The 13454-nt window shown below is 37.5% G+C and overlaps 1 protein-coding gene across 1 annotated transcript in view; it reads left to right on the top strand.

The window, feature by feature from the left end:
- The window catches only part of angpt1.L (angiopoietin 1 L homeolog), a 192877-nt gene that overhangs the window by 100598 nt on the left and 78825 nt on the right, over positions 1-13454 (top strand). The window contains exon 4 of the mRNA XM_018268208.2: positions 4540-4772. Within this exon, the coding sequence (XP_018123697.1) occupies positions 4540-4772 (233 nt within the window). The remainder of the gene's footprint in view (positions 1-4539; positions 4773-13454) is intronic.

The raw sequence follows: 13454 nt of genomic DNA, 5'->3' as shown, positions 1-13454 counted from the left end.
CTGGACACATTGGGTGTTTTGTTTCAGCCCCAATTCTAGAGGCAGAAAACCTAAGGGAAAATGATCAAAGGAAGAAATTCACCATTCTTAACATGAAAATTTGTCATTTCATCCTCTACGCCTTTCATTTCCTTGCTTTGCAGGACCAGCTAATTAGTCAGAATGCACCCATATTAAATAATAAGTTTGACAGATATGTTTGTTGTAAGGATATATTCCAAACAAATAGGCACTTATGTTTTGGTAACAATCAATATCCATGAGGTTATGTACATATTACATTTAGGGGGGTATTTATTAAAACTCCAACTTAGCTCATTATTTTAATAATAAATATTTTTATATAATAAAAATTTGACCTAACTCCCAATTTCACTTAATTTACTTTAAAATCCTAATGAAAATTGTACGTGCGGGAAAAAGTCGACAAAAATGTGCGACAGTTCGAATCGTGTGACTTTTTCCAATTGTCGCTCGAAAACCTCTACACTTGTCGAGCAGTCGCCTGAAACCTTTGAATTTTTCAGATATTAAAATGAAAACCAGAATCAAACAGCCCAAAACCCTCGAACATCATGAAGGCAAAAAAAATCTTTCAACTGTAAAACGGACATCTGTCATTGACTTTTACAGGTTTTACCTGGAGTATTTTCGGGTTCTGATTCTTAGCATCTTTGGAGCATAATAAATCTCAAAAAATTTTAGTTTTTTATTTCTCTCTAAAAATAGGATTTTTCCCCTTAAAAACTCAACCAGAAAAAATGTGAGGCTTAATAAATAGGCCCCTTAATGTCCAATGATTAATTTAATCTGGCCTAATGAATTATCAATCTGGTTATGGCCACCTGGAATTTCTAGGAGAAAAAAAGTTCTTGTTCTAAACTATGTTTGTTTAAACATATTTTTGTTCCTAAAGACTGCTTTATGATAGTACTCTCATTGAATCCCAATATAACCAGGCAAATTACAGAGAGGTATGACAAGCAAAAGGCACAGGCATTCACAGTACACAAGTACTTAGAGCATACATTTTATAAAATAGAGAAAAACAAAAGGATTTATCAAATGTCAGTGGTTCATTGCTGTTGTAATTGTTTATAATATTGTTGTAAAAACAATTTGATGATAAATTTACTGAATATCACCATTCTGCTCTATGTTGTATTAGAGCTCAGAGCCAGTGCTGAGCTCTAACATGACGCTGAATAGTTAATCCCCAATACAAATTGCATGTAGACACTGTGGATTCATCTTTTTCTTGTTGTTATTCATGCTATAATGATGATATTGAGCATTAATAAATTGGCCCCTTAGTTTTGAAAATTGCGAAAAAGAATCAGAATGCAGAGATCTATTGCATTGCTTCAGAGTTCAGTTAATATGTCTTTCTCTGTCATTCTGCACTTGTTAGTGACAGGAAATAGCTGCCTGGTTCAAAGGGGTTTATGGGAATAAAGTGAAAGTCTGTGTTGGTGGGAGCATTTATTAAGCTGTGTCAAGTACAAACATAGTTGGATTACAGTGAGAAGATTACAAAAAAAATTATAAATAGATTAAATTGCATTTAGAGGGAACATAATATGGTATGATACTGGATGTGCACCCCTAAAACCTCTGTGTTTGGAGTACATGTATGGGATTTGTTATCTGGAAACCTGTAGTCTCCCATAGTCCCATAGTCTCCATTTTATCCAAAAAAGTATTTTTTTTTAAAAAAATGCCCTTTTTCTCTATAATAATAATAAAACAGTACCTTGTACTTGATCCCAACTAACATATAATAAATCCTTATTGGAGGCAAAAACTCCTATATTTTTAGTAGACTTAGGGGCAGATTTATCAAGGGTCGAAATTCGAATTTGAAAAACTTCGAAATTCGAATTCAAAAAGACCAACCAAAATTAAATCAAAGTTTTTTTTTGGCCGAATAGGTCCATTTTCGATTGAATAGGTACAATTTTTGATCAAATTCAAATCTTATGAATCAAAGTAATAGCGCATTCGATCGAATTCAATTCAAAGTTTTTCCCAAAAAAAACTTTGATTTTTTTAAAGTTCACCAATTAACTCCCCCATAGACTAAAACAGCAATTTGGCAGGTTTGAGATGGTGAATGGTAGAAGTCGAATTTTTAAAGAGACAGTACATGATAAATTTCAAAATTCGAATTTTCAATTTTTTTTCAAATTCGAATTGAATTTGGACTATTCCCTAGTCAAAAGTACACAAAAATTAGCTTGAAATTAGAATTTTTAAAATTCAAATTTTCACTTTGACCTTTGATAAATCTGCCCCTTAAGGTATGGAGATTTAAATTTCAGAAATACCCATTATCTGGAAAACCCCAGGTCCCAAGAATTCTGGATAACAGGTCCCATACCTGTATCTGTGCCACAGACATTCCAGCTGACTTCTTCTTTAGTTATAGGAACCTTATTCCTAAAAATGCATGAATTGTAATTGTGATTTAATGCAAATTACCATTGATATGTTATGGGTTACCAGACTGAAGCAGATTTGCACTTATGTTGTGGGATGTACAATAATGTTAGCACATGCCCAGGGGCCACAGTTCAGTTAATTTGCTTTTCCACACCATTAAACCCATAAGCAGTGTGCTTGTTCTTTGTTTTACTAAATAGTTGAAATTTTGCGGCTTTTTCAATCTGTGGGGCATTGCAGTGTTACCCTTTATTGAAGCCGCAGGTCGTTTTTACTGCCTTACAATTATGACATCATTTAACAGAATACCCTCATTTGCTGCAACTCATCTTTAAAGGAGTTCAAGCCATAGAGCCAATACAAATATAGTGGTTTGCTCATGAGCAATATGCATTCTGATTATCGCAAATTACTTAACTGAAAAGCTTTCATCTCCTTCCAGCAACCAGGGAATAATATAGACAGCAATTTGGCTGAAAGTATTTTAAGGGGACTAAGAAAATACAATTTTCCAAGTGGTTTATTTAAAGAAATTATGTTAAAACATAAATTTTTAGGGCTCTGTAAACTATAAGGTACAATTAATGATACAAAAATGATATGTGTGTGTGTATATTTCTCGATCTTCATGCAGGAGTTGGGTGTCAGATTTTTATTGATTTCCAATAAATGTTATAGGGGGCATTGCCTTTCCTAGCAGATGTATTAGAGCTAACTGAAATAACTGATTCCAGTACAAACAAAATCTAAACAAATAACTGACTTTGGCACAAAATCTGCATGTAGAGAGACAGGATTTCTGGTGAACTCTAATAAATCTTCTAAGAAGTCCCCTAAAAGATATAATGGATTGAACTGTCATTCAGACTCCCAACTCCTGCATAAAGAGAAAATGAAGAGATGCTGAGAGGGGGTATATCTGGTGTGTAAAGAAACAGGACCAAAGTTGAAACATTAATGTGTTTCAGCAATTTTTGTTTGTAAGAAACATATAGGAACCATTTAAACTCCCATTTCAATAATCCAGCCAAGAATTCTTTTGAAACAAGTCACATTCCGGTAACGAGTTACATTCCGGTAATATATATCTATATATTTATAAATGGGATTGTAGGAGTAAGCCCAAGAACACAAGGAATGTTATGAATCAGGCCCTGAAGAACATCAATGAAATATGGTTAGTGGACAGACACCATAAGTTCCCCAGCACTGAAAGAATAAAATGGAAGTCATTAACTAGTGATGCTTCAACATCCTGATTAGTCACCTTTTAGCTATCTATTGGTTTTATAAGTGTTTCCAGTAAAGTGTTTTACAGTTTCCATGTTATATATTGTTCTTCTGGGTGATCAGATTTTATCATTTAATGCCAACCATATTGGTAGGTTTATGGAATTGGGATGAATTTACCCAAATGAATGTATTTTTATTAGTCTGTGGTAGGTGATTTAGACTGTAAGCTTCATTGGTGCAGGGAACTGAGTGATGAAACATTTTCACTTAAGCACAGGAGAATATGTACTAATCAGCCATTGATATGAAATACACTGGATGGGAGCTACAACCTAGGCACAATAACCATTAATTGTCAAGCTACTGTAGAAGTCATTGACTTCACATGCACAACTGATACATTGGAAGTAATTTATTTCTTGTGATCACACATGGGGCTGATTTATCAAAAATGTAATCTGCATTTTTTTTTTTCCACGATTCAAGTGGAAGTTTTCTGAAACTGAAAATTGTCTAGATTTATTAACAAAAAAGACTGAGAAAACCGTCCAAAAAAATTGACAAGTAAAAGCTGGGGAGGGTTAGTAGATGCCAATGGGAATATTCTCTAATAACTTTATTTGTTGAAAAAAATGTGCACATGAATATTTTTTCATGTTTTTTTTTCTTAAAAAAAGTTAGCTTTTTTTTTCAGAGCTCACATTTTTTTTCTGCACCTCAAAAATTAGTTAATGGGACTCCAAGTGTATTTCTAACTATTCTGCAGTTAAACAAATTCATATTTAGAATCCTTGAATGAAATTCCCACTCTCCCACTCTGTCTAGTGCTAAATTACCATTTTTTGAATTTCTCTTTATGCACAGTTTACTAGAAAACAAAATGGTGGAAATGGAAGAGAGACACAAGGATGAACTGAATACCTTAAAAACAGAAAAGGAATCTTTGCAAAATCTAGTGTCCCGTCAGATTTACATAATCCAGGAGCTGGAGAAGCAGTTAAATAAGGCAACAAGCAACAACAGTATCTTACAAAAACAGCAGCTTGAGCTCATGGATACAGTGCACAACCTTGTAAAGCTCTGTTCCAAGGAAGGAGGTAAGAAACCCTAGTATTCTGACTGATTTCACTTGAGATTAAAGGGATCCTGTCATCGGAAAACATGTTTTTTTCAAAACACATCAGTTAATAGTGCTGCTTCAGCAGAATTCTGTACTGAAATCCATTTCTCAAAAGAGCAAACAGTTTTTTTTATATTCAATTTTGAAATCTGACATGGCGCTAGACATATCGTCAATTTCCCAGCTGCCCCTGGTCATGTGACTTGTGCCTGCACTTTAGGAGAGAAATGCTTTCTGGCAGGCTGCTGTTTTTCCTTCTCAATGTAACTGAATGTGTCTCAGTGGGACATGGGTTTTTACTATTGAGTGTTGTTCTTAGATCTACCAGGCAGCTGTTATCTTGAGTTAGGGAGCTGCTTATCTGGTTACCTTCCCGTTGTTCTTTTGTTTGGCTGCTGGGGGGGGAGGGGGGTGATATCACTCCAACTTGCAGTACAGCAGTAAAGAGTGATTGAAGTTTATCAGAGCACAAGTCACATGACTAGGGGCAGATTTCAAAATCGAATATAAAAAAATCTGTTTGCTCTTTTGAGAAATGGATTTCAGTGCAGAATTCTGCTGGAGCAGCACTATTAACTGATTCATTTTGAAAAACATTTTTTGTTCCATGACAGTATCCCTTTAACATTATTCTGCTGCTTTTGGGGAAACACGTTGTATTGTGAATAACATCATGCATAATCATGGGCCAGATTTAAATCAATGAGAAAACACTATTTTATGGTTTATCATGTGAAAATGTATGGGTGAGATTCAATTTGAGTAGAAAATATTTTCTCTTAACCCTTTAACCGCCAAGCACGTACGGCGTACGTGCTGGCGGTTCAGGGCTCAGGCTGCCAAGAACGTACCTCGTACGTTCTTTTGCAGCTGAGCCCTTCTCTCTGCATCGGCGGCTTTTGCCGCCTCTGCAGAGAGTCAGGAGGGTAGACAGCCCCCTGGGCAACGTGGCTGGGGGGCTGTCAAGTCGGATCTGCGACGCGATTGTCGCAGATCCGACTTCAAAGTAGCAGAAGCGCAATGTAAGCGCTGCTGCTGCTGGCTTACCTCCTCCTCGTCGCACCACGCGCCCAGTCACTTCCTGCTGCGCAGTAACTCTGCAGACACGCTGCCAGGAGTCGTCCTTCGGTTCCAGCGATCCTCCTGCTACAAAAACGGTAAGTGCACTTTTTTTTACACACTTACCTGCACTTACACATACCTACAGTACATTTATACACTTACATGAACATTTTAGTAAAAATTTGTGTTTTTTTATTTTTTATTTTTTTATTTTAGCACACTTAGTCGATTTTGTACACTTATTTACACTTAATTACATGTATTTGCACACTCAGACAACTTTTATTAGTGCACAAATATGTATACACAAAAACTCACAAACAGGGTTTTTTTTTTTTTTTTTACTTATTCATTGTACTGTTTGTTTTGCCTAAAAGCATGTTATTTTGACAGCGTGACTATTGGATAATCGATTTCGGCCACTAATTACGCTGCCGGATCAATTATTTTGTTATTTCATTGATTTACGCTATTTTTGTGGTTTTATTGCAATTTTATCCATGCATTATTGTTCCTTATGTATCTTTAGTATAGTTTTGCTGTTTGGTGCTTTGGTATAGAAAGATTTATTTTTCTTAGTTTGATTCGCCAGAATATATGCTTTCCAAAAATATATGGGTTTCTGGGGGTCTTTTTACAGTTTTGGGGTCTTATGGCACATAACGCACAGTTGGGGCTCTCTTTTCTGCAGCTTAGTTGGCTAGCGTGAAAATTCATAGGCATGTTTTTCATTTGGGGTCTGTACACGCCACATACTTTGGTAAATCTATGCATATTGGGCATCAAACTATTTAGTAGACCTCTGACGTCCATATTTAGGGTGATTTTTCTTTATACGTAAAACAGTGTGTGTGATAAATGCGGCAAACTGCAACAATTTTAGGCGATTTTCAGAAATGTAAAAACCTCTGCGTTTAGAAAAGCTTTGCAGTTTGGTGTAGAAAGACGTCTTTATCTTTTTTGGATTCGTCAGAATGTGTACTTTCCAAAAATATATGGTTTTGGGGGGGTCTTTGCTGTTAGGAGGGTCTTGAGGCATATAATATGAAGTCAAGGGTCTATGTTCACAGAAGGCGAATCGGCAGCAGAGAAAAATCATATGCACTATTTTCATTTTGGGTCCGCACATGCCAGCTGCCTTGGTATATCAATGCATATTGGGCATCAAACGGTTCAATTGACCCTTGGCATCAGTATTTATGGTGTTTTAGAATTGTATGTAAGAAATTGGGTGAGATAAATGCGGCCAATTGCAATATTTTTAGGCAATTTTCAAAAATGTAAAAACTGTTGCTTTTATCGCCAAATTTAGGAAAGGCTTGCGGGTTGGTACTTTGGAGTACAAGGACATGCATACCCAATTTGGATTCGTGGGAATGTGTACTTTCCGAAAATATATGGTTTTCTGGGGTGAATGCACTTTTTTTTACCTTTGCTCCCCCCAAAACTATGTATATGTGTTGATTTTGCAGTACCTGAAATGACAGACCATATGGGGGTCTTCCTTTTGGGGCCCCTATATGCCACGTGCTTGGGTACATCTATACATATTGGGCATCAAACTGTTCAGAGGACCCTAGGCTTTCATATTTGGGGTGATTTGTCTTGATACCTAAAAGTATGTGGGTAATACGATGCTGCAGGGTAGATATTTTGAGGTGATTTTTGGAAATGTCACCTAAATCACCAAATTTAGGAATGATTTGTGGCTTGGTACTTTGGCGTAGAAAGACATGCATACCCAATTTGGATTCGTTGGAATGTGTACTTTCCGAAAATATATGGTTTTCTGGGGTGAACTTACTGTTTTCTACTTTTGCCCCCCCCAAAACGATGTAAATGTGTTGATTTTGCAGTACCTGAAATGACAACTATATGGGGGTCTTCCTTTTGGGGCCCCTGTATGCCACGTGCTTGGGTACACCTATACATATCGGGCATCAAACTGTTCAGAGCACCCTAGGCTTTCATATTTGGGGTGATTTGTCTTGATACCTAAAAGTATGTGGGTAATACGATGCTTCAGGGTAGATATTTTGAGGTGATTTTTGGAAATGTCACCTAAATCACCAAATTTAGGAATGATTTGCGGCTTGGTACTTTGGCGTAGAAAGACATGCATACCCAATTTGAATTCGTGGGAATGTGTACTTTCCGAAAATATATGGTTTTCTGGGGTGAACTTACTTTTTTCTACATTTGCCCCCCTCAAAACAATGTAAATGTGTTGATTTTGCAGTACCTGAAATGACAGACCATATGGGGGTCTTCGTTTTGCGGCCCCTATACGCCACGTGCTTGGGTACACCTATACATATTGGGCATCAAACTGTTCAGAGGACCCCAGGCTTTCATATTTGGGGTGATTTGTCTTGATACCTAAAAGTATGTGGGTAATACGATGCTGCAGGGTCGAAATTTTGAAGTCATTTTTGGAAATGTCCCCCAAATCACCAAATTTAGGAATGGTTTGCGGCTTGGTACTTTGTAGTAGAAAGACATGCATACCCAATTTAGATTCGTGGGAATGTGTACTTTCCGAAAATATATGGTTTTCTGGGGTGAACTTACTTTTTTCTACCTTTGCCCCCCCCAAAACGATGTAAATGTGTTGATTTTGCAGTACCTGAAATGACAGAACATACAAGGAGGGGTCTTCATTTTAGGGCCCCTATATGCCACGTGCTTGGGTACACCTATACATATCAGGCATCAAACTGTTCAGAGGACCCTAGGCTTTCATATTTGGGGTGATTTCTCTTGATACCTAAAAGTATGTGGGTAATACGATGCTGCAGAGTAGATATTTTGAGGTCATTTTTGGAAATGTCACCAAAATCACCAGATTTAGGAATGATTTGCGGCTTGGTACTTTGGCGTAGAAAGACATGCATACCCAATTTGGATTCGTTGGAATGTGTACTTTCCGAAAATATATGGTTTTCTGGGGTGAACTTACTGTTTTCTACTTTTGCCCCCCCCCCAAAACGATGTAAATGTGTTGATTTTGCAGTACCTGAAATGACAGACTATATGGGGGTCTTCCTTTTGGGGCCCCTGTATGCCACGTGCTGGGGTACACCTATACATATCGGGCATCAAACTGTTCAGAGGACCCTAGGCTTTCATATTTGGGGTGATTTCTCTTGATACCTAAAAGTATGTGGGTAATACGATGCTGCAGGGTAGATATTTTGAGGTGATTTTTGGAAATGTCACCTAAATCACCAAATTTAGGAATGATTTGCGGCTTGGTACTTTGGCGTAGAAAGACATGCATACCCAATTTGGATTTGTTGGAATGTGTACTTTCCGAAAATATATGGTTTTCTGGGGTGAACTTACTGTTTTCTACTTTTGCCCCCCCCCCAAAACGATGTAAATGTGTTGATTTTGCAGTACCTGAAATGACAGACTATATGGGGTCTTCCTTTTGGGGCCCCTGTATGCCACGTGCTTGGGTACAACTATACATATCGGGCATCAAACTGTTCAGAGGACCCTAGGCTTTCATATTTGGGGTGATTTCTCTTGATACCTAAAAGTATGTGGGTAATACGATGCTGCAGGGTATATATTTTGAGGTGATTTTTGGAAATGTCACCTAAATCACCAAATTTAGGAATGATTTGCGGCTTGGTACTTTGGCGTAGAAAGACATGCATACCCAATTTGGATTCGCTGGAATGTGTACTTTCCGAAAATATATGGTTTTCTGGGGTGAACTTACTGTTTTCTACTTTTGCCCCCCCCCAAAACGATGTAAATGTGTTGATTTTGCAGTACCTGAAATGACAGACTATATGGGGTCTTCCTTTTGGGGCCCCTGTATGCCACGTGCTTGGGTACACCTATACATATCGGGCATCAAACTGTTCAGAGGACCCTAGGCTTTCATATTTGGGGTGATTTGTCTTGATACCTAAAAGTATGTGGGTAATACGATGCTGCAGGGTAGATATTTTGAGGTGATTTTTGGAAATGTCACCTAAATCACCAAATTTAGGAATGATTTGCGGCTTGGTACTTTGGCGTAGAAAGACATGCATACCCAATTTGGATTCGTTGGAATGTGTACTTTCCGAAAATATATGGTTTTCTGGGGTGAACTTACTGTTTTCTACTTTTGCCCCCCCCAAAACGATGTAAATGTGTTGATTTTGCAGTATCTGAAATGACAGACTATATGGGGGTCTTCCTTTTGGGGCCCCTGTATGCCACGTGCTTGGGTACACCTATACATATCGGGCATCAAACTGTTCAGAGGACCCTAGGCTTTCATATTTGGGGTGATTTGTCTTGATACCTAAAAGTATGTGGGTAATACGATGCTGCAGGGTAGATATTTTGAGGTGATTTTTGGAAATGTCACCTAAATCACCAAATTTAGGAATGATTTGCGGCTTGGTACTTTGGCGTAGAAAGACATGCATACCCAATTTGAATTCGTGGGAATGTGTACTTTCCGAAAATATATGGTTTTCTGGGGTGAACTTACTGTTTTCTACTTTTGCCCCCCCAAAACAATGTAAATGTGTTGATTTTGCAGTACCTGAAATGTCAGACTATATGGGGGTCTTCCTTTTAGGGCCCCTATATGCCACATGCTTCGGTACACCTATACATATTGGGCATCAAACTGTTCAGAGGACCCTAGGCTTTCATATTTGGGGTGATTTGTCTTGATACCTAAAAGTATGTGGGTAATACGATGCTGCAGGGTAGATATTTTGAGGTGATTTTTGGAAATGTCACCTAAATCACCAAATTTAGGAATGATTTGCGGCTTGGTACTTTGGCGTAGAAAGACATGCATACCCAATTTGGATTCGTTGGAATGTGTACTTTCCGAAAATATATGGTTTTCTGGGGTGAACTTACTGTTTTCTACTTTTGCCCCCCCCCCAAAACGATGTAAATGTGTTGATTTTGCAGTACCTCAAATGACAGACCATATGGGAGTCTTCCTTTTGGGGCCCCTATATGCCACGTGCTTGGGTACACCTATATATATTGGGCATCAAACTGTTCAGAGGACCCTAGGCTTTCATATTTGGGGTGATTTCTCTTGATACCTAAAAGTATGTGGGAAATACGATGCTGCAGGGTAGACATTTTTAAGTGATTTTTGGAAATGTCACCAAAATCACCAAATTTAGGAATGATTTGCGGCTTGGTACTTTGTAGTACAAAGACATGCATACCCAATTTAGATTCGTGGCAATGTGTACTTTCCGAAAATATATGGTTTTCTGGGGTGAACTTACTTTTTTCTACCTTTGCCGCCCCCCAAAACGATGTAAATGTGTTGATTTTGCAGTATCTGAAATGACAGACCATATGGGGTCTTCCTTTTCAGGCCTCTATATGCCACTTGCTTGGGTACACCTATACATATTGGGCATCAAACTGTTCAGAGGACCCTAGGCTTTCATATTTGGGGTGATTTGTCTTGATACCTAAAAGTATGTGGGTAATACGATGCTGCAGGGTAGAAATTTTTAAGTGATTTTTGGAAATGTCGCCAAAATCACCAACTTTAGTAATGGTTTGCCGCTTGGTACTTTGGTGTAGAAAGACATGCATACCCAATTTGGATTCAGGGGAATGTGTACTTTCCGAAAATATATGGTTTTCTGGGGTGAACATACTTTTTTCTACCTTTGCCGCCCCCCAAAACGATGTAAATGTGTTGATTTTGCAGTATCTGAAATGACAGAACAAATGGGGGGTCTTCCTTTTGGGGCCTCCTATGCCACGTGCTTGGGTACATCTATTCATATTGGGCATCAAACTGTTCAGTGGACCCAGGATTTTATATTTGGGGTGTTTTACATTGATACCTAATGATGTGTGGGAGATATGTTGCTGTAGAGTGGAAGCTTTGAGGTCATTTTTCAAAAAATTCACCAATTTCTATAAAACATTATAACTTTAGGAAACAATTGCAACTTGGTGGTTTGGAGTACAAAGATATTTCTACCCATTTTTGATTCACCAGAATCTGTTCTTTCTAGTAATGGGTAGTTTTCTAGGGTAAACCTACTGTTAGCGGAATGTTTGGCCTTGAAATCAAAAGTATGCCGTTTGGGAAGTGTTGCTTTGGAAATTTGGTTGTGTACTGCTTGTAGATTTTGAGCTATACAAGTGAGAAATCTCCATAAAACTATATATATTTGGTATTGTCGCGTTCAGGAGACATAGACCTTTCTAAATCGGCTGTGTTCTCGTACATAAAATGAATGATGTTTCTGATATATGTGATTGTTCTTCGTGCAACATGATTTTTTTCATTTTATTTGACACTTAGAATCCAATATTTTATTAGAGAAGTAGAATTACACCAAAATTCTTGCATATTGTGAAAGTTCAGGTTGTCCTGAAAAAAACAATACATTGTTTTCCTGGGTTAACTAAAAGACCACCCCAGGAAAGGCCCTTAAAGTGAAAGAGTGCAAAATATCTAAAAACTGCTTGGCAGTAGATGTTCGCATCTAGGACAAAACGGCTGGCAGGGAAAGGGTTAATTCATTTCCAGTTTTTTTCCAAGCCAAATCTAGAATTAAATTAGTAGATCTGTCTTTCTCATCTAAATGAATATGGCATAATATTAGAAAATTCATAAATGTACTAAGCACACAGATATAATATACATAGTGTAATTTTAGGGGAAAAGGAAACTCCTCAAAAATGATATTTTTAATAAAACCTGTCTCTTGTTATAAAATAAAGATATTCATAACAATAATGTTTCATGTTCATACACATATCAGTAGTGTTGTACAGTTCTCTTATATACTTTAGTAGTGAAATTTGAAAGCTCTGGAGTCCACAAAATGTTGGCAATTAGGAAAACTAGGCAATATATGTCCATGTATTTGCTGTGAAATCGGAATCTGTTAAACATGTAGAAAGTTTTCCTATATGTCAGTAAAATTGCATGTGTATATGATCATTTGCCAAAGGGAGCTGGTTCCCATGAATCTTTCGGGTGACTGTCAGAAGTCCAGATTTGGGTTTTCAATACCCCTTTTTCCACAGTGTGAACATATAAATAGTTCAATAGCAATAGATGACACTAGTGTCCACAAAGTATTGGCACATCAAATATGCTCTACGGACAGTCCTAGTTTAATATATTTAAATAAGATAAGCTAATTAGATCAATTTGGGGTGTTTTGGGGGCCTACAGTTGTGTGGGTGTGGCAGACCTCACCAAATGAATGGATATTTACATGTAGAGACCTAGATTGGGAGGTCTGGTCTGCTATATTTGATCATCTTGTTGGACATCAGTACTTATTTCCTAGGAGGTTAAACAATCCCATTGAACTTCTTAGCTTAAGAGGCAACTTTGACTTGCTATTGTCTTTGAGGTGACTGATCACTAAGAAGATTTCTTTCAGTATGTCAGTTTGACTAGTAATCACTCGCATATAATGTTGCACTGGGCATATTGCAACACTTTGCTCAATTTGAATTTGATAGCAGGAATTCAAGGCAAGTTTAGTAAGAAAGCATGTAGATATAAAGGACAAAATGTCTGATCTGAGTTCCCCTAGTGTTTACAAGTGATTTTCACATTTTGCCACCCGCA

This window comes from Xenopus laevis, chromosome 6L, assembly GCF_017654675.1.
Source record: "Xenopus laevis strain J_2021 chromosome 6L, Xenopus_laevis_v10.1, whole genome shotgun sequence".
NCBI lineage: Eukaryota > Metazoa > Chordata > Amphibia > Anura > Pipidae > Xenopus > Xenopus laevis.
This window is presented reverse-complemented; position numbering and strand designations above follow the sequence as displayed.